The following is a 24,669-nucleotide window of genomic DNA, read 5'->3' on the forward strand; positions in this document are numbered from 1 at the left end:
AGCTATTGCTATTTTATGCACCTATATTTCACAGTTATTAGTAAACTGAAGGCTTTATTTTGGACTTACAAAATGTAATAAAAGATACATGACAATGTGATTTTTACACACATAGATCTGACTCAGCACTTTACAGAGCCCATTGAACAAGTCAGATCGCCAGCTGTCCCTCTGAGAGCTCATATTATAGAGTCACCATCACAGATCAGGGTCTGTTTTGGGTGGAAGCCCATTAATATACCAGTATGGTTTTGTAATGTGGGAGGTGATAGGAATGCTTGGGGAACACCCACACAAACACAGAGAACATACAAACACCATGCAGATAGTGCAGCCTGACTGAGATACGAGCCCAGGACCCTAGAGGTATAAGGCAAGGGTGCTGCTAACTACTAAGTTAATACGGGATACACACACATGCACACACTCCTAGTTGTACATTACATAAAGGGATTCTTTCAGGCAGCTTCTGTAGCGTAGCTTTAAAAGTGGCACAATTAAAAATGGGGCGTGGTATATTATTGATAGTAGAATATCATTATTCTTCCCATTATACCACTATCTTCTATGTATAGTAACAGTAGTGTTACAGATATTCTACTAATGTCCTATGCTATCCTATTCTCACACATAACCTCCTTTACTGCTTTGGCTTCTATGGGGGTCTGGAGCAGAGGGGCTTATCAATGCCCTCTGAATGTTCCTCTTTCCTGCGTTTACATTTCTGTATCTATATGTTGTATCCACTGCACAGTAAGTGTACACTGCCATCTTATCCATGGGGTATCCAAGCATCAGAATTCCCTGGGTTTGGGGCCCCTATCACAATTTTCCTCTGGGCCCCTAAATGTTATCAATGCCGCTGCATTCAGAATAAAAATATGGAAGCTTCCATTTCCTCTCACTACTGAGCAGGAATAAGCAGATACTCTGCCTGCATGCATTTTTTATCAGGTGCGTGAAATGCTAAACTGTGGAACACAGATACAAATGACAGTATCAGAGTTTGCCTTTTACTATATCACCAGTCACAGCGCTCATATTTCTATCTTTACCAGGTCCCTTTATTCAGTATGAACCAATCATTTATTTCTACATGAACTGATCTCCCATAGTAAGTTATTAGTAAGCAGGGGTATGATTGCACAGGCAGGGATGCTTATAAGCATCCTCTTGTCAGCGAGGAAGAGTGAACGCTGCTTCACCCTCACTTGGCAGTGTAAGCTCGGCTTCTGTAAATCAGGCTCCAGAAGTCCAAAGACATCTAATGAATGGTTGTTATATTTTCAGGCTCCCTCTAGTGGTTGAAGCAATGTCAACTACAGTACTTATAAATGTGATTAACAGATTGCACAGCAAGCTCACGGTGAACCAGAACTCCTGGGAGTGTGTAAAGGTGGCCATGCATCAGGCGACTTGGTGGCCGATCGACCATCCCATTCGATTATTATAATCGAATTGGATGAAAATTGATGTCACCAAGTGCATGCCCGACCGACAAAGCGACCAATTTCGGGACGAAAATTGTTTGCATTGTCGATTGTGCATGCTGCAAGATGTCGGGCCAAAGTTGGTTGGTCGGGTGTGCGGTGGTACGGTGGCCGATTTAGTAGAAAGCAGCAAAACCCCCTGAGGTCAGACGCTATGCGCCGCTAGCGTGTATGCGGCTGATAGAACCCGGCGAGATGCATGGACACCGTGTGGAGGCTGCTACAAGACAGGTAATGTATAAATGCACACACTGAAGGGGCACATTTATACACTGGGGGGGGGGCAGCAGCGGGGCGGACGTGGTGGGCTCAGCCGATTCCCTGAAGATTTCATGCTGAAATAGTATATGGGCAGCAATATATGGGCAGCTTTGACAAAGGTACACATTCATCTCTAATCAGATTTGATTAGAGATAAATGTCGAATCTTCCCATAATCGTCAGGTGTATGGCTACCTTAAGGGGCTAAAAAGGACTAAAATGCTATGCAAAACAGAAGTTTGCCTTCTTAAAACAGAAGGCATTTGTGATTATTCAGGTTGGAGTGAGCTCTGATGTGTCCCACAATGCATCACTGCTGAATATGCAAATCATCTCTGTTGTCCCTGATAGCTAAACAAACCTCCAGAGCCTCTGGAATGCAATGAAGTGTCAGCTTGTTAATTGTACAGAGCCACAATAATCTAACACCAACATGCATACAGACTGTTTCGGACTGGTTGATCCTCATCATCAGTGCACTGCATGGTATGGATTAATGTGGCTCTATGCGGTAGGACTTGAAACACCCAGAGTTACAGATTGCCCAGTTGGCTAGGAGCGTGTATGGGGCTGAAAGAGACCAAAAAGCCTCCTTACTGAAATAATGGAAAATACCTTCTGTTTTAAGAAGGCAAATGTCTGTTTTATAAATGTGAAAAAGACCAAACACAGCGGAAGATTAGAATCCAGTAACATAATTGGTGAAGCGCATGAGTTAAAAGTACAACATTTAGATATAACCATTTCTTACAGTACAAGCTACAAAAAGGGTAATTGACTAAACTGAAATGAAGTGAAATCAACTGGAATCCATGTTAAACCTCTGAACATGTACAGGAAATTAGGGACTTTCTCCTTCATGTAGCAGGATGTGTGAAGCAAACACAAGTTCACTTGACTTTAGTACAACATCCAAACCAGGTGAATTGAAAAGAGAATATTTTAAAAGTTGGCAATAAGACCTTGTCTGAAACAATACTGGAATAAGCAAGTGGTGCTACAAAAAAAAAAAAAAGTATTGCTTAATAAAGGACTACGCCAGTGACAAAAAGTAAGCAGTTAAAATCTGACAGAACCGGCAGGTTTTAGACAAGTCCATCTCCTCATGGGGGATTCTCAGGGTGTTCAAACGCACTTCTTGAACGGTAGTTTAACTGCCAACATAGTAAGATACCAGCCAGCCTCCCTACTCACTTGCACACTGTTTTGCCAGTTAGACTTAGCAACTGCCATTCAGGAAATGCTTTTGAAAACAAAGAAGACCCTGAGAATCCCCCATGTGGAAATGGACTAGTCCAAAGCCTGTCGGTTCTGTCAGGTTCCAACTGTTTAATTTTTTTTTTCGCTGGAGAGATCCTTTAAGGATATATTCACACTAGGGGCTTGATTCACTAAACCATGATAACTCATATCACGGCCGGGTTATCGTTTCTGCACGCAATTTTTGCGTTTGCAATCGAAAATTTTTGCGCGCAATCGCAAATTTGCACCTGCGATTGCACGCAAAAACGCAAGATTTCGAGAAAAAGCGCTAGCGTGTCTGTGATATGAGTTATCATACCTATGTGCGTTGTGTAAAGCGCACGCTATAACCGTGCATAGAGCACATTCCTTATTCAGTTCACTATTCAGTCACTTTTTCACCTAAGCTTTATCCTAGGAGATCATTTTCCACCTTCTGTTTAAAATAATTTTAGGGCACTCTCAAGTGATAAAGTACCCAAAAGTAAGTGGAAAAGTACTGTCAAAATTATTTTGAGTATTTTCTTGCTTGCTAGTGGCTTACAGGGCATGTTATCAATAGGGTGTGACAATATCACCTAGAAGAAAACTTAGGAGAAAAGAGAATGGAATAAGAGCTACAGTACTGTGTGTGTAAAATCGCATGTGTTATATCACAGCATTGCCAACTGCTATGGAATGCACCACAATTACACTGTATGCAGTGCATAAGGACAATGTCACTGTTGTACAGGCATGTTCATACCTCTGCATTGTATGTGCAGCGTGATCACATGCAGTAGCGCATTGCATTACTGCACAATGTAACACGTATAGGCCCACATGCAATTCACTTTTCTCCTGAGATTTCTCCTACGAGATACATTTTCATATTTCCTTTAAAGTGGACCTGAACTCTTGCACAGGACAAACGAAAACATAGAGAAATGCACCCTGTATGTATTTAGAGAGTTTAGCCTGCTTAATCCCCCCTCATCTGTGTCTAATCACAAGGTGTTATTTGATCTCCCCCCGTGTCACATGACTGCCATGGCAAAGATGGCAGGTAAGCTCATTTGAAAGCACTGGATGTTAACAATATGTCTGCTTCCATGAATCAGGAAGTAGAAACTGTGCAGATTTATTTTAGGATTTGTATCAGCTGTAACAAAAAATGTTTTTTTCTATAAAGGGTATTATGCTGTTGTGTTTATTTTAGAGCAGAGAGGAGTTCTGAGTTCAGGTCCCATTTAAAATATCTTTTCAGTACTTTTCAATTGAAAAGGTATCAAAAAGTAAGTGAAAAAGTGCTATCAGAGTTATTTTCAATATTTTTTTTTGCTTGCTGGTGGTTTAAAATACATTACATTGCCAAGGTGAGAAACTATCACCTAGGAGGTGATATTTTACAAAACATGCACTGTTGGTGGGCCTTGAAGACAGGGTTGGGGAACTCTGACCTAGGAGACAACATATGAGGAAAAGATAATTGCCTATGGGTCATAGTGTGGAAGTACCCTACAGACTTCCTTTAAATGCCTAATATCACAGGCTAGGCATGGATGTGAGATGTTTGCTATGTATTTTTGTAAATGATAAGGATGATAATCAATTGTTCTGTAACTCTTTCTCTTGAAAGGAGAATTTATGGAGAAGATTAATAAATCAGGTGTTCTGTGTGCACTCCTCTGATTCGCTGGCCCGAATCAGCCTACAATAGAAGGAAAAGTAAGATATTGTGCCCAGTCAGTCAGAGATGCACCAATCATACCTGGTAAATGGATCATGTGTTTCTATGCCTGTCTGTCATGCTGATCCTCTGGCATTCAAGTGGAGGAACATGGAGGGTGCCATTGCTGACTAATGGTGTAACATGATGTCTGTAATGTGTATCAATGACTGAGAATGAGTAAGCTGACTCAGTGTCCTGTATTACTTATCAGTAACTCAGAATGAGCATGGTGTTCTGCATGGCTTATCACTTATTCAGTATATGTATACTGATTAGAGTAACCAAGCAACTTGGGGTCACCCAAACCACTAGGAATTAATAGGGGACTAAAAGAGACTGACAAGCCCTCCTACTGAAAAGCAATGCTTGGTGTGATTTGCCTTCTTAAACAGAAGGTACTTGCAATAATTCTGCTTTAAGTGAACATCTGTAGTTACCCACAATGCACTGCTACTGAATATGCAAATTATCTCTTTATGACCCTGTATCCAAGCTTGTATCCAGAACCGCTGGTGTATAGCAAGCCTATAGCTTTAAATTTTACACAGCCACAACAACCATACATGCAGAAAGCCTGTTTGGGACTTTTGGCCCTCATCAGTACATGACAGGGATTGATCTGACTCCACTGGCCAGTGACTATTTCCTTGCTCAGTGACTCCAGGTTTGTGAAGTCAAAAAGATGAGTATGACAATGAGGCAAAGAACAATTTTCAAAGGCAGTCATCAGTGACAGCTTTGATACTTTTTTTTCCAGGAAATGTATCCTTTGTGGTATACACAGCCTTTAGAACTCCAGTGTAAAGTGGTCATTTTTCTCCCCACATGGAGAGAGTCAGTTTATACACTGCATTAGAAATGATTCCGGGTCGGCATGCAAGGAAACATATATTCACTTAGAATATGCTCACTTTGTTCATTTGGATTTGCTGCTGATACTGTTTCTGCTTCTCCAGGAACTGCTGGTGCTGCTGCTGAATAACAAGCTGGGCCAGAGTGTTCTGAGGCAGAGGGGCGGACTGTGTTCTGTGCAGAGGCTTGTGCCTAGGCAGTTTGTGAGCCACTCTGCCCGCTGCTGGAGAAACCCTATCTTTTGCTGCTAGCGGGGACTGATGTAGAAGTGGTGCTCCACCTGAAAGTGAACAAAAGACAATCCAGTCAAGACAAAGGCTATTGAGAAAGCAAATACAAAAAACATAACATTTAGGGATGATCAATGAGAAGCAAGTATTTCCGAGTTCATGCAGGATTATGCAAATTTTTATGCAAATATGTGCAGCTTGAAAATGGACCAATCAATTTAAATCTTGGTGGGACTTGATTGGTCCATTTTCAAGCTGCATATATTTACATAAATCCTGCATGAACTAAGAAATATTTGCATCTCATTGATCATCCTTAATAACATTTTAAAAAAGACAACTATTTTGACAAAATGTAAAATATAAAATGCATACATATAAGTGTACAATCCTCCCAGAGTAAAATACAGTATCATTTATTTTTTCTATGTTGTTGTCGCTTACAGTAGCCATAAAAAATCTGACAGAGCTTGGATTAGTCCATCTCTTCACAGGGAATTGCAAGTATTTCTTTATATGCAAAAGCACTTACTGAAGAGCAGTTGCTCAGTCCAGCTGCCAGAATAGTACGTAAAGGAATATAAAGACTGGCGTAATTTTTTTCCTGATCTGGGAGTCAAACTCATGATCTCATGCTTCAAAGTCAGGGGCAGTACCTCTAAACATTCTCAGCTGACTGTCATTGTGTGGGCATTTTTAAATAAATCCTTTTTAGGGATTGTTTTTGTAAAGAACAAAGGAAATACTGAGAATTCCCCATGAGGAGATGAACTGGTTCAAAATCTGTCAGTTTTTCACTGCCTACTGTAAGGGACAGCAACACAGGGCAAACATAATATATAGTGCATTTTACCTTGGAAGAAAGGAACATTTTATGCAACCTCTGCTACAGTTCTGAGTACATTTGGTCCATGAAATCGGTATTCAGTGCACTGCTTTGCTTTTGAACACTGTTTATATTCATGTATCACCTTCATTGCTGTTAGAATTTCCATTTTTAAGTTTTGAGTATAGTTAAGTTATTCAGTATAATTAGAATAACAATTACACTTTAGCTAAATGGCTGAAGATGGGGCCAAGATGAAGAATGCACCACATCTGTGATTGTGGACCTATTTTACAATAACAGGACTGTGGCAGCCTGCGTATACAGTACAGGATAGCCAGTGCTTGCCCTTGCCTGAATACCACTATGCTGCTATCTTTGACATCCTACCTGCACTGGTATGTTCCGCTTTGCTGTGGATGTACTAATACAATTACAGGTCGCTGTGGAGCTTACTGAACCACTGCCGTTCTTCCATTGCTGTCATTTTAATTTCAGAAAGCAGTGCATCAATTAAACCAGCCCCCAGGTACAGAGAAGGGTTCCTGCTCTGTGGGCAGAAACAAACAGCATTGGAGAACAAAGGCAAGAACTGCAAAAGGTCCGCAAATCTCTGCAAAGGGAGAGACTGTCTTGGGTAGCTTTAGACTGGGTTCACTCTGCCAGCAAAAACATTCCATTTATTGGAACAGAACGGAACAGATCCGAATGGAGACTGTGCCAAGCAATAGGATCAGTTCACATCAGGATACATTTGTCGTGCTCCGGCGAATGGAACACAAGTATAGGTGGTATGCGATTTCTGCAGATTGGCCGGACAATGTGCAATGGAATTAATCCTAGCCTATGAGAATAGATGGTGTCCATTTGCCATCCAATGTGTCTTTGCATGCTGGAAATGCCAGTATATTAATCCCGAAGCCCCAGCAGAAGCAACTTAGGCACCCATTGGTTTGCAACAGACCAATGGGAAGTGTTCCTCCCCAGGGAGGATTTTCTTTGGTCCACTACTCCACTTCTAGTGTGCAGGGACTCAAATGAATTGCAGAAGCAGAGATGGAGTTTACATAGTGACAGGTATTGAGCGGGTGGAGAACGGAACAGAGATGGAAAACTGGATGAAAAACTGATGCCCAATGTAACAAACTGATCTGTTTGAACAGAAAATGGATCTGGTTTTACAGGATCACTTTTCTATCTGGTACAGTGTGAATCCAGCCTTATTCAGCAGAGTCCCCAGTATTCGGCACCAGTGGGGATTGCCTGATGTCGGATACATGTGCTTGCCGGTTGCTTAAGCAACCGTCCAAAAAAGTACAAACCTCCCCCCCCCCCCCCTCAAATACTCACTGAGCCTCCAGGGATGTCTTGTAGCCTCTGCAGCTCCTAGCAGCTTTCCGGAGTCCTCTATGGACGCAAGCTGGCGTGTCACCTGACCTGCATCGGGTCACGTGACACGCTGGCTTCCATGCACGGACACCGGAGAGCCGCTAGGAGCTGTAGGGAGCTGGTATTTTAATGCCTCCAAACCTGTCCAAAACCTCCCCCAAAAAATCCCCGCTATCCTTCAGGCATGCCGGTTAGTTGAGACTTCCGGTTGCCCGAGTTGTGGACTTTGCTGTATGTTGCTTGTAATGCTTGCAAATGAAAGGTAAGCCATAACTCTTGCTAATAAATTGTGATCCTTGGAATACCTGTGACTAACAGCTTCTGTTGTCTCATCTGCTCCTTGAGCAGTAAGTGTTGCAGTAAGGCCTGGTGGCTGCTGTTGGTCTTGCTCTCCAGTGACGCATGTGCTGAGGACACGGGCAAGGCTCCTCCATACTGGCCTGGCAGGGATACCCCCTGCCTGGGCGCCTGAGGGTCATACTTCTGTTTCTCTTTTAATGAAGATGAGGCCTACAACAGAGAATGTGGAAGAGAAGATGCATCCCATTACACACACAATGTCACATGGCTTGGAATTCAGTATCGTTATTAAATATATAAGTTTTAAAAACACATCAAAGCATAGAAAGCAAACATTGTATCTAAAAAAAATAGAATAAAATAACGTCATTGAGATGTCTATTTCATGAAATACCAGACACGAAAATTCACGCAAAAAGCTTACAAGCATTATAGCGCGTGCAAAACGCTAAAGCGACCGTAATAGGAGTTATCACGGCTTCGTGACTCAAGCACATAGTGTGAATGAGCCCTAACAGATACAGTATGTGGACTCCCCTTGCCTCCAATCATGGGGTGTGTAATAAGTGAGCGACTGCAGAGCAAGCTCTACCTTTAACTTTCATAAGACTGTCACATGCGGTCAGCGTTCAGCAAATCTTCCTATCTGCACAAGTTAGTCCAGGTCTGGTTCTCATCAGCCATTAACAGCTGTCCCCAGGAGTGTAGCGGTGACAATAAACAGATTCTCTCCTATTTTAACTCCCTTTATTAGATGCCTTATGTCGGAATGATAATAAATCAGGACTGGCTTGTTGTTATTTGCATGTAAGACAGGAAAGCATCTGCACGCTGGACTGCACTACTGAGGTCCGAACCTGCGGCAGGATTTTCAAGGAAATCTTTTTCGCAAGGGGCAATCATTTTTGCCATATAGCATAACATTGTTTGCTGAAAATTAGTTAAACAATGTTTAGTGACGTGCAACTCCCCACGATGATTGTTCGAATTGAACGACTATCATAATTGTTCACTGAATAAGCGATTGTTCAGATGCTAATTGACTTCTGCGGGAGTTTTTGCGATCGCCAAAACTAACGTTTGCACAGATCATTCGTTTCTGTGCTCACGCTGATGTCTGCAGATGGATCGGGGAAGATCGTTTGTCACCTATGATCTTTTATGAATGCCTAATATTTATAATGTGGATCTCAGAAGGTATCATTCAGTGTGACATATTCATGTAGTTATTATTATTTACTTATGTGTGTTTTTATTTATATGTATTTATAAGGTTTATTTGTGTACCTTTTTTTAATTATTTTTACTGACACCAACTCCAGGTAACTCATTTTTAGTTTTCAACACTGTGCAAGGACACTAAAGATGTTTTCAATGGTGCATTCCCAACTGGGTTTTCCTTATTTCCTGTTCCTGGTAGGAAGTAGGTAAATCTCTCCAACAGGGACAAAGACAGCAACAATAATACATTTTTGTAAAGTCAGGAAGAGCTACAGTAGTACCTTGTTATCAGGCATTTCATTGCTGTCCCTCTGAGACAGACAGCAGTAAAACTCCAAAATATCTTCTATCCCCTTTCCACACTATTCAAAATGATTTCCTCTCCTAGAGGTTGGTCTTAACGATAAACAAAAAGATTGGATTCCCCTGCCCATAAACATGTTGATCTATATTTCCCAAATAACAGTTGCTGATTATGAAGAAAAAAAAATCCTATTTGACTCTAATTATTTGACAAGTTATGGCCCGTACTCACTACAAATTTTGTAATGACAATTTTTGCGATGACTGACGATTCTTTGATCTGGGAGCAATCATTTCCACAATCTCTTGACATAGGTACAGGTCTGCGATTACATCAACGACGTTTGGCGATGCGCGCCGATAACGACTATCACGATGGATCAGTTCTTTGAGTACTGCGATGGTTTGACCTCCCGGTCGCGCCCATCGTGTGTTAAGGCGGGTAGGGCGATGAATCAGCGAACCTCGTTCGTCAGGAGGCGTCACTGTGAGGTTCCACAGTTCATCTTTAGATGAGTATTCAGCATTACTGTTGCTATTATGCACAACTGGGGGCACTCCTGCGTCCCCTAGGAGCTACATGGGTTGCTATGACTGTATGAATATGTGAATATGTCCATACAGACTTACACAGGAGTCAGGAAACAAAGACCCTTCAGCAGCAGCCATCCTCATCCATCCTCTCTGTCATGTCTTTGGCCAGCTGTGGCTTTTCCTGCTTCATTCCTTTACATTAGAAGTGCTCTGAATCCTCAATGAGCACAGATGTATGAGTCTCGCTCTTTATCAAAGGATATGTCTGTGAAGAATTGGGCAAGTCTGGAAAATGACTGTCTACCTACAAAAAGCTGTTCTTCTATAAAATATGACAGGCTCGGCTATTAAGGGAATTCAGAAGACAATCTAGCATGCTTCAGTCATTGTGTATGCAATAATGCGCGCGGTTGTTTTACTGTTTTCCCACCACATCCCACAAGAAAGGGTTTGTTTGGAGTATCCGTACGAAGAAACTGCCCAAAAATTGCTAAAGAGGCACAAACCAGAAATACCTTTCTTATTACGTTGCCTCGTTCTGCACAGGAAGACATCATCAAGGGAGACAGGAGAAGACAGCAGTCTGCAGAGGTCCTGGGAATGACTAGACTGCTCATTCAATATTGCACACACAAAGATACTTTTGTATTATTAAGTCAACATATTATGTATTAGACGAAATCGAGACAGTTACTGTCACAATGTTCTTTCCGTTGCCTGTTTTTTTTTTTCAGTGGCAAGACCGCTGTATTCATGAACAGAGCTCCCAACACAGCTCGAAAACACACACTCAAACCAAAAATCAGTCCAGAGGCCTGTACTCAGGGATGCAATGACAAATCATGGGGTCCCCCAGCAAAACTTGGATGAGGCCCCTTTACCTTCCTTGGTGACTCTTAGTGCCTGGGGGCCCGTCTTACATGGGCCATGAAACAAGTGTGGCCATCAGGATCTTCACACCCATAATATATGTAGCCACAAAAACAACTGATCTGGAGTACCAGAGGGAGGTTAGCTCAGTGTTTAGGGCCCCTCACACATCTCTGGGCCCCTCTGTAGTCACAGGGGCGGCTTCCCTCTAGTTTCGCCTCTGCCTGTACCCGGTGACGTAGCTAGGGAGCTTGGGGCTCCAGTGTGAGTTTTACGTGGGGCCCAAAGCACTCTATTGATATGAAGTCCCAAAACCTACCAAGGACAATTTCAGTATCAGAAAGGTGTAATTAGAGTAAAACAACAGTTAGTTAAGGATTACTACTATTCGATGCACATATAGAGGTGTTCATTACCAGCATAGCACCAAATAAAAGCTAATAAGATGGATTAAGTAGGGCCCCTCATGGGCCCGTCTGGTCCAGGGGCCTTGGTGGGGTCGCAACATCTGCATCTCCTATTGCTACCCCACCGCTTGTACCAATAATACACTCTGCAATCTCAGTTTATTCTCAGTCCTTTGGTGCACTGAGGGACTACAGAAAGTGTTTTTTTTTTTTTTCAAGGGGAGGAGCTTATTGGTAGCAGAGTTCTTAAATTGTACCCGAGCTGAAGCACAAAACCAGATACTTACCTAAAGCGAGGGAAGCATCAGGATCCTAGTGAGGCCTTTCTTTCTCTACTAATGTCCCTCGTTGCTGAGCGCGGCAGCCTTGAAGATTAGCGACAATGCAGTGTCGCTAATCAGATCGGGGCCGCACAGCTCCACTTTCTTGTATGTGGTCGTGCAATAGCCGACTGAGCCCGCCTGTGCATGCACAGTAAGCCAGAGCAGCAGGCTTTGTGCTACTGTGCATGAGTGGATGGGCTTGCAAGGCTACAGCGCGGACATTAACCTCTTGCCACCGCTACACGCCAATTAGCGTGAACGCGGCGGCAGCCCCAGGACCACTCCACACCGATTGCCATTTCAGCCATGCTTTGGAATTGCCAAGCACAAAAAATTAATGAATGATAGAAGCCTACGTGATAACATGTATTATTATTAAAGCAAAGCAGACGAGAGTTCAGCAGTGCCTATACCTTAAAAATAAATGTCTAGTGATCCCCCCCATCTACGCTGCAGGACACGTTGCTATTGCCTGCTGAGGAAGGAATTTCAATCAGCATTTTGAGGCTTTGTAATTACACATCTGTGTTTTTTCCTCAAACTTATCATCATTGACATTTGAAAGGTTAAGTGCTGTATGTGTGGCTCAGCCAGTGATATATTCTCTGTGCTGCTGCCTTTCTTCACAGATCTATGATTTTCACTCCCACCTCAGCATGGCCTGTGTCTCTCTACCTATTCCCATAATGCTTTGCATCACATTCATTTATCACATGGGCCCATTTCTTCTTTGTACCTGAAGTCTATTTATATACTTCTCTCTACCCCCCACCGTTTATATAAAAAATATTTCATTCTAAAAGCAGCACAGGTCACGAGCATTAAGAAGGTAGCCTGTAAAAAGTCATAGCATAATGGCTTTGGATTCCAATTTTTTATTTTTATTTTGTGTTAAAGTACTACTCCAGGGCTGAGCCAGATTATCCACAAGGCAAACCTAGGCAGTTGCTTAGGGCCTGGAGAGAATCTAGGGGCCTGGTGAACACTAGCCCCCACCAAATATTTCTAAAAATAAAGCCAGGTAATCATCAGCAGTTTGCAAGCGAAGACCGGAGCTGCGGCGAGGGACAGATGTAAACCTAGTTTTTTTCATTCACCTCCTAGGATATCCTTTAAAGAGAGACTGAAGCGGAATATTTTTCCCCGTTTTATTTTGCAGCCATCTTTAGCATTAAAAAAAGTTATTTATGCCGCTAAAATAGCCCAGCAAAGTTTCATGACTTTCCAGGTTGCATATTTTGCTGCCATGAAGAAGCAGAGCTGTGTGCAGTAGCTCTGCCTCTTCTCCAGTCAATCTCCACCGATCTCCGCCCCTCTCAGTGAAAGAAGACTGAAAGGGGCGGAGATCAGCGGGGATTGACTGTAGAAGAGGTGGAGCTTCTGCACACAGCTCTGCCTCTTCCAGGAAGCAAAATACTGCGACCCTGGACAGTATTTAGGGCATTTCTGGGGGACATAGTACTTGTTCTGCCAGGTGAATGCAGAGAAACAACTTGGATTTTAATGCTGAAGATGGATACACATTAAAAAAAGGTAAACAAATTCTGCTCCAGACTCTCTTTGAGTAATTTAAAATCCATCTTTAAAATAGATCCCTGCTCTATCAGGAGAACCTTCAAAACATAAGACCTGCCAAGAATAACCGAATGAAAGAGTCAAGCTGATGTTCTGAGGTTTGAGATCCATTTTATTATAAGTAAAAGTAATGTCTTCACATCCCTAATCTAAGTGTCCATGGAGTTCATGAATGAGTCGGACTCAGTCTCGTCTTTCTAAGCTTCCGATTTTAGCTCATTGTGTATCTTTAAGAAATATTCACGGTCGGTGTTGACCTTCATCATCTGGCTACTCATAGCTGCAGTGATGGCGAGACATCTATCCCAAAAAGCCTTCTGCTCAAAATTTTGCATGAATGGCTTCACCGGATATCCACACTCATGCCCTATGTAACAAATAGTCACAAAGGCGCAGGCAAGAAGGGACATCTTCAGTTCTTGCTTGCAAGTCAGGTCAGAAGAGATTGTGTGTTTGCAAAGCATGTAAATAAAGGTCAGGCTGCCTCTGCGGATGATTTTCTTAAATGGCCACGGGTAACTGCACAGAATATGATCAGCCCTTTCCAGCCAGTCCACAGGTTCTGATGGTGACAAGTTCTTAATGCTGCAACATTTGTGGCACAGGAAGTTGCCAAGTCCCCTCAATACTTTTTCTTCAGGGGTTATCAGTACCACCCGTTTTGGTTGAAGGTCCTGTGGCAGATCAGAGTTGCTATAGGAAGCAGCTGGAGAGTCAGTTTTGTCAGCCTGGAGGTCTCTCTTGGAGATAAATATATCAGGACAGTGTTCTTTCAGGCAGCCAGGCCGTATTCTTCCTGCCGCATGTTCATCAGAGAACCAGGACTTCTCTGCTTGTTTCTTCAGTTGCTTTCCTTGTTTGCATCTCCAGGCAGAGAAAGAGTGCGCCATGTGGAAGTTGGCTGCAACTAGTTCAACCTAGGTTCAACTCTAGCTTAGGTATTGATTATACATATACTGCCAAAGAAATAGCTCAGCATCAAACAGTAACTGTTCAAAGTGCTCCCACTGGCCAACTGTCACCATATCTAGTCATGTGATATGGGTGAATGATTTAGTAGACACTGACCTGACGACAGTTAGCCAATGGGGACAGCTTCGTGAGAGAGGAAGGGGTGTGCACACAGATTAACTAAGCATTCACTAAAAACTCGGTATTCAAAAACCGAAAAGGACACAGAGAATAGCCAATGTAGTTTAGTAATTTGTTTAAGGTTAAATGTATGGAAGAAAACAGGTACTCACAAACCAGGGTATTACTAAGATAACCACCACTGTGTATTATTACAAAGAATTTATATAGCGCCGACTTCTTCTGCAGTGCTGTATAGAGTATATACATTGTCTTAACACATAATTGTCCATCAGAGGAGCTCAGTATCTAATCCCTACCATAGTCATATGTCTATATTGTGATGTGCATGTGTCACAGTCTAGAGCCAATTTAGAGGGAAGCCAATTGACTGTATGTTTTTGGGATGTGGGAGGAAGCCGGAGTTTCCGATGGAAACCCACAAATACACGAACTGTTGAATATACAAACTGTCCTGGTATTGGAACCAGGGACCCAACGCTACAAAGCGAGAGTTATAGCCAACAGGCCACCATGATGCCTGTATAGGGAGCTGCAGTATAACCCTGTCCTCCCCAGTCAGGTGCATCGAGTCAATCATCAACTGATAGGTTGCGCTCCAAAGACAGAGAACTTATGTAACACATGACAAACCTCAAAGGAGCACCTAATGTATATTATTGTTTATGTTTTAGGGGTGTGTGATTCAGACACTACTGATGTATGAAAGACCAGCAGGATATCAAGCAATCAGTAGTATTTAAAGGGAAATAAAGAGGGCAGTCTCCATATCCCTCTTAAATCGGTTGCCCTTTAAAGGGAACCAAGCACCACTTTTCCCCCCTAGTTTCTAATAGCTATAGGCCATGTCCCCCCCTCCTCCCCTTCATACTGCCCATAATTTATCTAGGGACATCTGTGACGTCTCTAAACTCTCTTAAGTATACTCTTTGAGGCATGTCCCCCTCCCCCCCCCCCTGATTAATGTGATATTGAGATGGGTTCACTTTAGTGGCAGCCATGTAGCCTTTGTCCTCATTTTCAAAAACATGCCTCTCATTATAGTGACATAGTACCATTAATATAAATGGATACAGTGTGGGGATTTTTCAGGGACTGCTCTGCATTGATTTCATGGGTACACGGGAAGTGGATAGGCAGCCACAAGATTGTCAAATTCAATGCGGTATTAAAGGACAACTGAAGTGAGAGGGATATGGGGGCTGCCATATTTATTTCCTTTTTAGACCCTGCACAAGCATGCAGTAGATCAGGTATTTCTGACATTATTGTCAGATCTGACCAGATAAGCTGCATGCTTGTTTCTGGTGAGAGTCAGACACTACTCCAGCAAAATAGATCAGCAGGGCTGCCAGGCAACCTTTATTGTTTAGAAGGAAATAAATATGGCAGCCTCCATATCCCTCTCACTTCAGTTGTCCTTGAAAGAGGAACTCCAGTGAAAATAATGCAATAAAAAAGTGCTTCATTTTTACAATAATTATGTATAAGTGATTTAGTCGGTGTTTGCCCATTGTAAAATATTTTAAATCCCTGATTTACATTCTGACATTTATTACATGGTGACATTCTTACTGCTGGTAGGTGATGTAGCTGCTGCTTGCTGTTTTGGCAGTTGGAAACAGCTGTAAACAGCTATTTCCCACAATGTAACAAGGTTCACAGACAGGAAATTGCCAGAAGTACCTCGGTACTCAGAGCTTCTCGTGGGAGGGGTTTCACCACAATATCAGTCATACAGCACCCCCTGGTGGTCTGTTTGTGAAAAGGAAGATTTCTCATGTAAAAGGGGGTATCATCTACTAATTGGGATAAAGTTCAATTCTTGGTCGGAGTTTCTCTTTAAGACACAACTGAGCTAGCAGTTTCATATTCAGTAGTGATTTAGGCAAGTGCAAAGGGCACAGTGTGAGGGCTCGGTTACATTTTTTAGAAGCAGGTCCATGCACATGCAAATGCCATATTATAACACTGTCAATAAGAGAACCCAGTTATACTCTGGGTTTAATTAGCCATCTTGATACTATATATATATATATATATATATATATATATATATATATATATATATATATATATATATATATATATATATATATATATATATATATGTGTATACAGTATACTCACACTGAGTTGGGTAGCTGTTGCTGGAAGTCCTAAGGTAATATTGGGTAGCGATGGGGAGGTGTATAGAGTTAGTAGATTCATAGACTTTTCATGTTGAAGAAGATGTTGCTGTGAAACCAAGTGCTGTCACAAAAAAAAAAAAAAAACATTGCAATGTTAGATGCATGCAAGACAACCTCAAAACAAACATCAATATAACATTTTTGAAACTGATTCTTACAGTGGACCTGAACTCTTGTACTGGACAGAAGGAAATCATATAGAAATGCACCCTGTATGTACTTAGAGAGTTAAGCCTGTCTAATTCCCCCTCATCTGTGTCTAATCACAAGTTGTATTTTGTTCCCTTACCTGTATCAGCTGACTGCCACGGCAGAGAGCTCATTTTTAAAAACATGATGTTTTCAATATGTCTGCTTCCATGAAAGCAGAAAGTAGATAAACTGCAGACGTATTGCAGGATTTGTATCAGCTGTAACAGAGAAAAGTTTTCTTTGAGGTTATTATGCTGCTGCTTATTTATTAGAGCTGAGATGAAGTTCTACGTTCAGGTCCATTTTAAAAGGAACTTGAGGTGAAAGTGATATGGAGGCTGCCATATTAGTTTCCTTTTAAACAATACCAGTTGCCTGGCAGCCCTGCTGGTCTATTTGGCTGCAGTAGTGTCTGAATTACCCCAGAAACAAGCATGCAGCTAATCTTGTCAGATCTGACAATACGGCCAAAAACACCTGATCTGCTGCATGCTTATTCAGGGTCTATGGCTGAAACTATTAGAGGCAGAGGATCAACAGGACAGCTATACAACTGGTATCACTTCAAAGGAAATAAATATGGCACCCTCCATATGACTCTCACCTCAGGTTCCTTTTGATTCATTTAGATCTGTGCCAGCAAATGGGCTTTTAAAATCACTTTTATTCGTGATGTCGTACCGGAAATTGTTTTTGGTACACAAGGCAATGGCAGTAGTACATATCGAGACATAAAATAGACAGCATGAAACGGGCATAAGAAGACACCATGCTAAAACTAGGCAAACACTAACGAAACTAAGAAGAATGCCAGGAGCCATGTGTCCGGGGCAGCCACTCTTGTGCCGTCTTGCCATGCAAAGCATTTAGGCCTAGTGCACACCAGAGCGGTTCGGCTGCGTTTTGCGATCCGCTTGCGGCTGCGGATACGCGTGGGTAATGTATTTCAATGGGCTGGTGCACACCAGAGCGGGAGGCGTTTTGCAGAAACGCATACTCCCGGGCTGCTGCAGATTTTGGAATGCGGAGGCGTTTCTGCCTCAATGTTAAGTATAGGAAAAACGGAAACCGCTCTGAAAAACGGCACTTCAGAGCGGTTTGCCAGGCATTTTTTCTGTTCAGTAACAGCTTTACTGTAACAATACATGAAATCTACTACACCAAAAACGCTTCACAAAACTGCAAAATGCTAGCTGAAACGCTACAGAAAAATAAGAAAAAGCGTTTCAAAATCTGCTAGCATTTTGCGGATCTGCTAGCGGTTTCTGGTGTGCACCAGGCCTTAAAGAGAACCTGTACTGAGTAAAAATATTTAAAATAAACACAAGGTAACTTCAAATGAACATTGCCATCAGTTCCTCTCAGAAGCGCACCATTTTCTTCTGACAATAATCCCTTCCAGTTCTGACAAGATTTTGTCAGATCTGAAATATATCAGTTGCTGTCAGTAAAATATCAGTTGCTGTCAGTTATAGCTGAGAGGAAAACTGATGTACCAGGTAATGTCCATGTTTCCCTATGGCTCAAGTGAGCAATGTTACAGTTTAACTGTGTGCTGACCAGAAAGCTGTTATGGGTAATGGCCATTTTCAAAATGGAGGACGGAAAATTCCCTTGGTCACAGTGCACAAACAGGACGCGGGACAGGAGAAAGACACTGAGGAGTAGACTACATAGAAGGTAAGTATGACTTGTGTATTCTTATTTTGACTTTTAATTTTCAGTTCAGGTTTTCTTTAAAGAGTACTTGAGCCGAAGCTCAGGTACAAAATGAGATACCTAAAGAGAGGGAAGCCTTCATTGAGGCCTCCCTCCCTGCTCTGAAGTCCCCATTGCTGAGCGCCCCCCCCCCCCCCCCCAGAAGATTAGTGTCAATGCATTGACGCTTATGCGCGCAGCTCTTCTTTCACCAGCGTGGTCGTGCAATAGCCGACCCAGCAACCTGCACATGCACAATAAGCTGGAGCCGCGGGCTCTGTGGTACTGCGCATTAGCAGGTGGGCTCGCGTGGCTACTGCGTTCTTCAGGAAGAAGAGCTGTGTGACCCTGATGTGAAGGAGGTCACGCTCTGCAATAAGGGGCTTCAGATCAGTGAGGAAAGCCTCGATAGGATCCTGAGGCTTCCCTCACTTAAGAGAGGAACTCCAGTGAAAATAATGGAATAAAAAAAGTGCTTCATTTTTACAATAATTATGTATAAATGATTTAGTCAGTGTTTGCCCATTGTAAAATCTTTTAAATCCCTGATTTACGTTCTGACATTTATTACATGGTGACATTCTTACTGTTGGCAAGTGATGTAGCTGCTGCTTGCTGTTTCGGCAGTTGGAAACAGCTGTAAACAGCTATTTCCCACAATGCAGCAAGGTTCCCAGACAGGAAACTGCCAGGAGTACATACTCAAGAGTTTCTTGTGGGAGGGGTTTCACCACAATAGCATTCATACAGCGCCCCCTGATGGTCTGTTTGTGAAAAGGAATAGATTTCTCATGTAAAAGGGGGTATCAGCTACTGATTGGGATAAAGTTCAATTCTTGGTCGGAGTTTCTCTTTAAGGTATCTATCTGATTTTGATCCCGAGCTTCGGCTTGGGATCACTTTAAGGTCCTCAATGGCAAAACAATTGTAACGTTTAAAATATATCTGTACACATACAGTAGAATCCTTTTATATTAGACTCCAAGGGACCAGGAAAAGTAGTTTACTATATCAGAATTGGCCATACATTGTATATTTATACAGTCACAGCTTACTACGGTAGATGTAGAGGTTTTACTATATCAGGGTTTAACATGATTCTACTGTACTTATGAGTAGTACAGTACAATCCACTATAAATTACTTTTCTCCTATGTTCCTGTCACTTACAGTACGTAATAAAAATGTTACAGATCTGACAGGTTTTGGACTACTCCATCTCCTCTTGGGGGTTTTCCCTTTTTCTTTCCAAAAGCACTCATTGGAAAGGACTTATATACGTGAAGATGCCAGCTGCCTCCCTTCTAGTTTCCAATGAAGCATTTAGACTAGGTATAACGCGTAATTTACAATAAGTAGTTAATGATGCCATCATTAAAGGTTACTACTTATTGTAAATTACACATTATACCTAGTCTAAATGCTTCATTGAATACAATTAATCTTGGTTGTGTAGATGTGTAGAATTCACTCTGCCTGCTACAGATCAAGCAGAATAGCAATTCTGCAATGTTGTTATTAACTTTCATCGTGCATACGGCGTTACGCCGTACGCGCCATAAGTGCGCTTTGCACGTGATAACTACAGTGCTTCGTGTGCTAACCTATTAGAGTGTATGCTTAGCACGCCCGTGCGAAGCTGGTTTTCACGCGATGTAATGCATGCAAAACTTTACGCGCGTAAACTATTGACTTCACGCAAAGTCATTACTTTGCGTGCGTAGAGCCTTACGCGCATGATATAACGTGCAAAGCAGCTTTGCATGGGCATGCTAAGTGTTAGCACGCTTTTGTGAATCAAGCCCTACGTTGGCAGTTGGACTGAGCAACTACCATTCAAAATACTTTTGAAAATAAAGAAACCCCAGAGAATCCCCCATAAGGAGATAGACCAGTCCAAAACCTGTCAGATTTTTATAACTTTTATAACTTACATAGGACAAAAGTAATTTATAGTGCACTTTCTTCTGGGACAAATCTGTCAGTTGTGAGTTTATCAACCCTTGAGGACTGACAACGGTTTTATTTTCTGAAAGGTCTGCTGACCCATTCATTCTGCCCCCGCAGACCTCTTCCTGCAGTTGCCCGGCATCCACATGTGCCCCGCCCCACACTCTTCCTTGAATTACACTGCCTGTTTATACCCTTCTTCCTCATCCAGGCGCATTGCCTAATAAGAGCCACATAGGCTCCATTAGCATCAGGAGCTATGACATGATATTATCCTCAGGGGGGTCACATCCCTGAAAAGGAATACCCTGTGTAACAGTACGACAACAGTGACTGCTTTCTTCCCAAACAGAAAGCATATGGGCCTGAGATAATAGACCACCACCAAGAAGGATCCAGCACACATAGGATTGCCTAAGTCAATATAATAACTTGTCAAGCATGCAGAGGTTGGGAGGGCTGCTGGTTTTGTAATGGATCAATCTGGAATATCAATTAACTAGAGAAAATAAATTTCGCTAATGCTCGGCTGTCAGTGCGCGGCACGGTAACACAAAAATACAGGATGTTATTCAGAATTGTAACCTTTCCTGGGCCGCCAGGACTTACTGATGGAGCTCACAGGGGCTCCTGGGCAGAGAGACGGGATGAGTGATCTTCTCCCTGACATTTGTGTGTAGCCAGGGGCAGTATGATAAACAAGGAAAGGCTGCACAGTAGTAAAAGGTGTTACCTTACTATATTTATAGTAAATCAAGGAACTGCTTGTTCATTGTTACATGTCATTAAAGAACCTCCTTACTAGGATGGATGGCAACCATTAACCTTTTTATTAGTCTTAGGTGGCAAATCTTTATAACCAGCATGTAAATGTAGGAAAAATACACTCAGATGTCCTGGTGGGGACGTTGATTTTTATGCAATATTCACGTGGGAAAATACCTTCCATGCAGATCATACATCTAAAATTAAAGAAGTTCCTAATTGAATGTGTCTTAAAGACTGTACATTTCACTGTATGTGTACAAATGCTGTAACTATTTACAATCAATTGTCTAATTGCCCCATAATCAATAATGCAGTCACAAAGCATTACTGATTTTGTCCCTCTGATTATCTGGCTTCCTGCTTTAATCTGTACAGGTACACTAGTCATACTGTAGCTGTGGCTTCTGCCTGCTGATCTAACCACTTCCCCCTGTTCATTTGTTTTATAGTTTAAAGTGGATCCGAGATGAACTTTTACTCATTGCATAATTGTGTTGCTTTTTATATAGTTTATAGGGCATTCCTCAAGCCAAATACTTTGTTTGTTTTTGTTTTAATACTCTAATTCCCTATAAACTAAACAAGCCTCGCCCACAGATTTTCAGAGAGCCTTGGCATTTTCAGACAGTAGCAAGGGCTCATGGGGGCTCAGTCTGGGCAGAAGGAGGGGGAGGTATTACTAGCCAGAGATTTCAGAGGCAGAAGGGAGGAGGGAGGAGGAGGGGGATTAGGTTTTTTTCACAGGCTGAGTGCTGAAGATTCAGATAAGCTTGCCTGTGTGTAATGTTTACAAACAACATAGATGCTGTCATTGTATCACAGGAAGAAATAATTATATTCTATTGAAGTTGTTTGCAGGTAGATTTGCTGTGTAAACTATCTAAACTTTAGATAAGATATATAGACACGTTACTTGTTATAGTTACGTTTTCATCTCAGATCCGCTTTAACTGCTGACCCTTATTGAATTCACTTTTTGTACTACATTTTCCTCTAGCAGTGGCTGGATAGTGTACTGGTTAACAGCAAATGAAGTGAGAAGAAATATTCATTGCCTTTTAATCAATACCAGTTACCTGGCAGCCCTGCTGATCTATTTGGCTGCGGTAGTGTCTGAAAAACACCAGAAACAAGCATGCAGCTAATCTTGTCAGATCTGACAATAATGTCAGAAACACCTGATCTGCTGAATGCTTGTTCAGGTACTATGGCTAAAAGTATTAGAGGCAGAGAATCAGCAGGACAGCCAAGCAACTGGTATTGCTTAAAGGACCTCTGTCGCGAAAATCATAAAATTTGAAATACTTGTAAAACACATAAAAATAAGAAGTCTGTTTCTTCCTGAGTAAAATGAGCCATACATTACTTTTCTCCTATGTTGCTGTCACTTACAGTAAGAAGTAGAAATCTGACATTACCAAGAGATTTTGGACTAGCCCATCTTCTCATGGGGGGTTCTCATGGTTTTCTTTATTTTTAAAAGCACTTAGTGAATGGCAGTTGCTCCATCAAACTGCCAAAAAAAAGTGTGCAGGGAGGCTGGCCAGCATCTTTATATAAATATTTTTCAGGGAGTGTCTTTATAAAGAATAAAGGCCATGAAGAGATGGACTAACCCAAAATCTGTCGGTAACGTCAGATTTCTACTACCTGTAAGTGACAGCAACATAGTAGAAAAGTAATGTATGGCTCATTTTACTCTGGAAGAAATGTAATTCTTATTTGTATGTGTTTTAAATTTTAAGATTTTCGCGACAGTTCCTCTTTAAGGGAAAATAAATATGGCAGCCTCCATATCCCTCTTGCTTTAGTTGTCATATAAGTAGTTATCCTGACAGGAATAAGTACTATTTTCCCCACTGTTCAAAAACACACAGGCAGCAGCGTAGCTTAGGAGCTCTGGGCCCCAGTGTGAGTTTTACATTAGGCCCTGTCAAGTGCGCTATACATAATTTATATGGAGCACTGAATCCTACCAAGGAAAATTGGAGTGTCAGAGAGGTGTAGACTTGGGGAGGGGGGGAGGTCTATTGATGGTTACAACTAATCAAAGCACATATAGAACTGATCATTAACAGCATAGTAATAATAAAGAGCTAAAGAGTGGTTGGAGAAAGGTGGATCCCTCCTGGGCCCCTCTGGTCCAGGTGCTGGAGTGCGGACATTACCTCTACACACCTTATTCAGGGGCAAACCCAGGATTTTCAAGGGGGGGATTCCTGAATGGTCTCCCTCAGCCACACACAATACAGTATAATAATATGGTCGGACATCATGCTGGGTACACATAATGCAATTTCCAGGTCGACTGACAATTATTTCCTAAATGTCCGATCTGCACCTGATACAGATAATAACGAGGACAGCGGACATTGTTAATCAAGGGGAAAGTGAAGCATTCACACAGCAGGGCAACAGGGCGCATACCTGTTAAGTTCCCCAGAGCTGCTCCATGCTCTGCAAACTACATCCAAAGTCAACTGTAATCGGGAAAGAAAGGGGGCGGTGCTGTGAGCTGCATGACGCCTGCAGATATTCTGGTGTCTCAGCTTGTGCCTGTCTCCAGACACTGCACCGGCCATGGTCTGAGGGGGGATTCTGGGCAGCTGTAATCCCCCCCCCCCCCCCCACGCGTTTGCCTATGCTATTTCTGCGCAGGGCTGGCTTTAGGGGGGGGCGAGAGGGGGCAGAGCCCCCTCAAACAGACTCACTGCCCCCTCAAATCAGAGCCGCTCTCGCTATGCCGCTGGCTGCTTCCTGGTCCGTGGTGTGGAGCGCAGAGCGGTCATGTGATCAGTCACATGACCGCTTCTTCCTCGGACGGCTCTCCGAGACGAGTCTCTGCTGTGACGCAGGCAGTGGCGACCGTAAGAGCCACCCCGCATAGAGGAGGAGTCGACTCTCTCAGAGAAAGAGGAATTCTCCTCCTCTGAAAGAGTCGACTCCTCCTCTATGCAGGGCGGCTTCTTAAGGTCCCGCTCCCGCCACTGTGCCTGCGTCAGAGCTGAGACTCCTCTCAGAGAGAGTAGACGTGCTGACAGTTTTTCTACCCGGTCCCGCCATCTGCCACCCGCCTCACCAGACACTGTCTGTGTGCTGTGCCTGCCAGTGCCAGACCAGTTGCATTGGCAAATCAATAATTTTGTGTGTGCTGTGCCACAGTGCCAGTTCAGTTGCCAGTTCAGTTGCCAGTCCAATAGTCAGCCTGGCTGGCAAATCAATCAGATAATTGCCTCATTTAAG

At 42.6% G+C, this 24,669-nt stretch overlaps 1 protein-coding gene across 4 annotated transcripts in view; it reads right to left on the reverse strand.

Annotated features, from left to right (window-relative positions):
* Positions 1 to 24,669, reverse strand: part of HDAC9 (histone deacetylase 9) — a 660,228-nt gene that overhangs the window by 16,822 nt on the left and 618,737 nt on the right. For all 4 annotated transcript variants that reach the window (XM_068235994.1, XM_068235993.1, XM_068235991.1 and 1 more), the window contains exons 11-13: positions 16,757 to 16,879; positions 8,307 to 8,511; positions 5,616 to 5,836 (exon numbers count right to left, since the gene is read on the reverse strand). In XM_068235994.1, the coding sequence (XP_068092095.1) occupies positions 5,616 to 5,836; positions 8,307 to 8,511; positions 16,757 to 16,879 (549 nt within the window). The remainder of the gene's footprint in view (positions 1 to 5,615; positions 5,837 to 8,306; positions 8,512 to 16,756; positions 16,880 to 24,669) is intronic.

The sequence above is a fragment of the Hyperolius riggenbachi genome, chromosome 5 (genome assembly GCF_040937935.1).
Source record: "Hyperolius riggenbachi isolate aHypRig1 chromosome 5, aHypRig1.pri, whole genome shotgun sequence".
NCBI lineage: Eukaryota > Metazoa > Chordata > Amphibia > Anura > Hyperoliidae > Hyperolius > Hyperolius riggenbachi.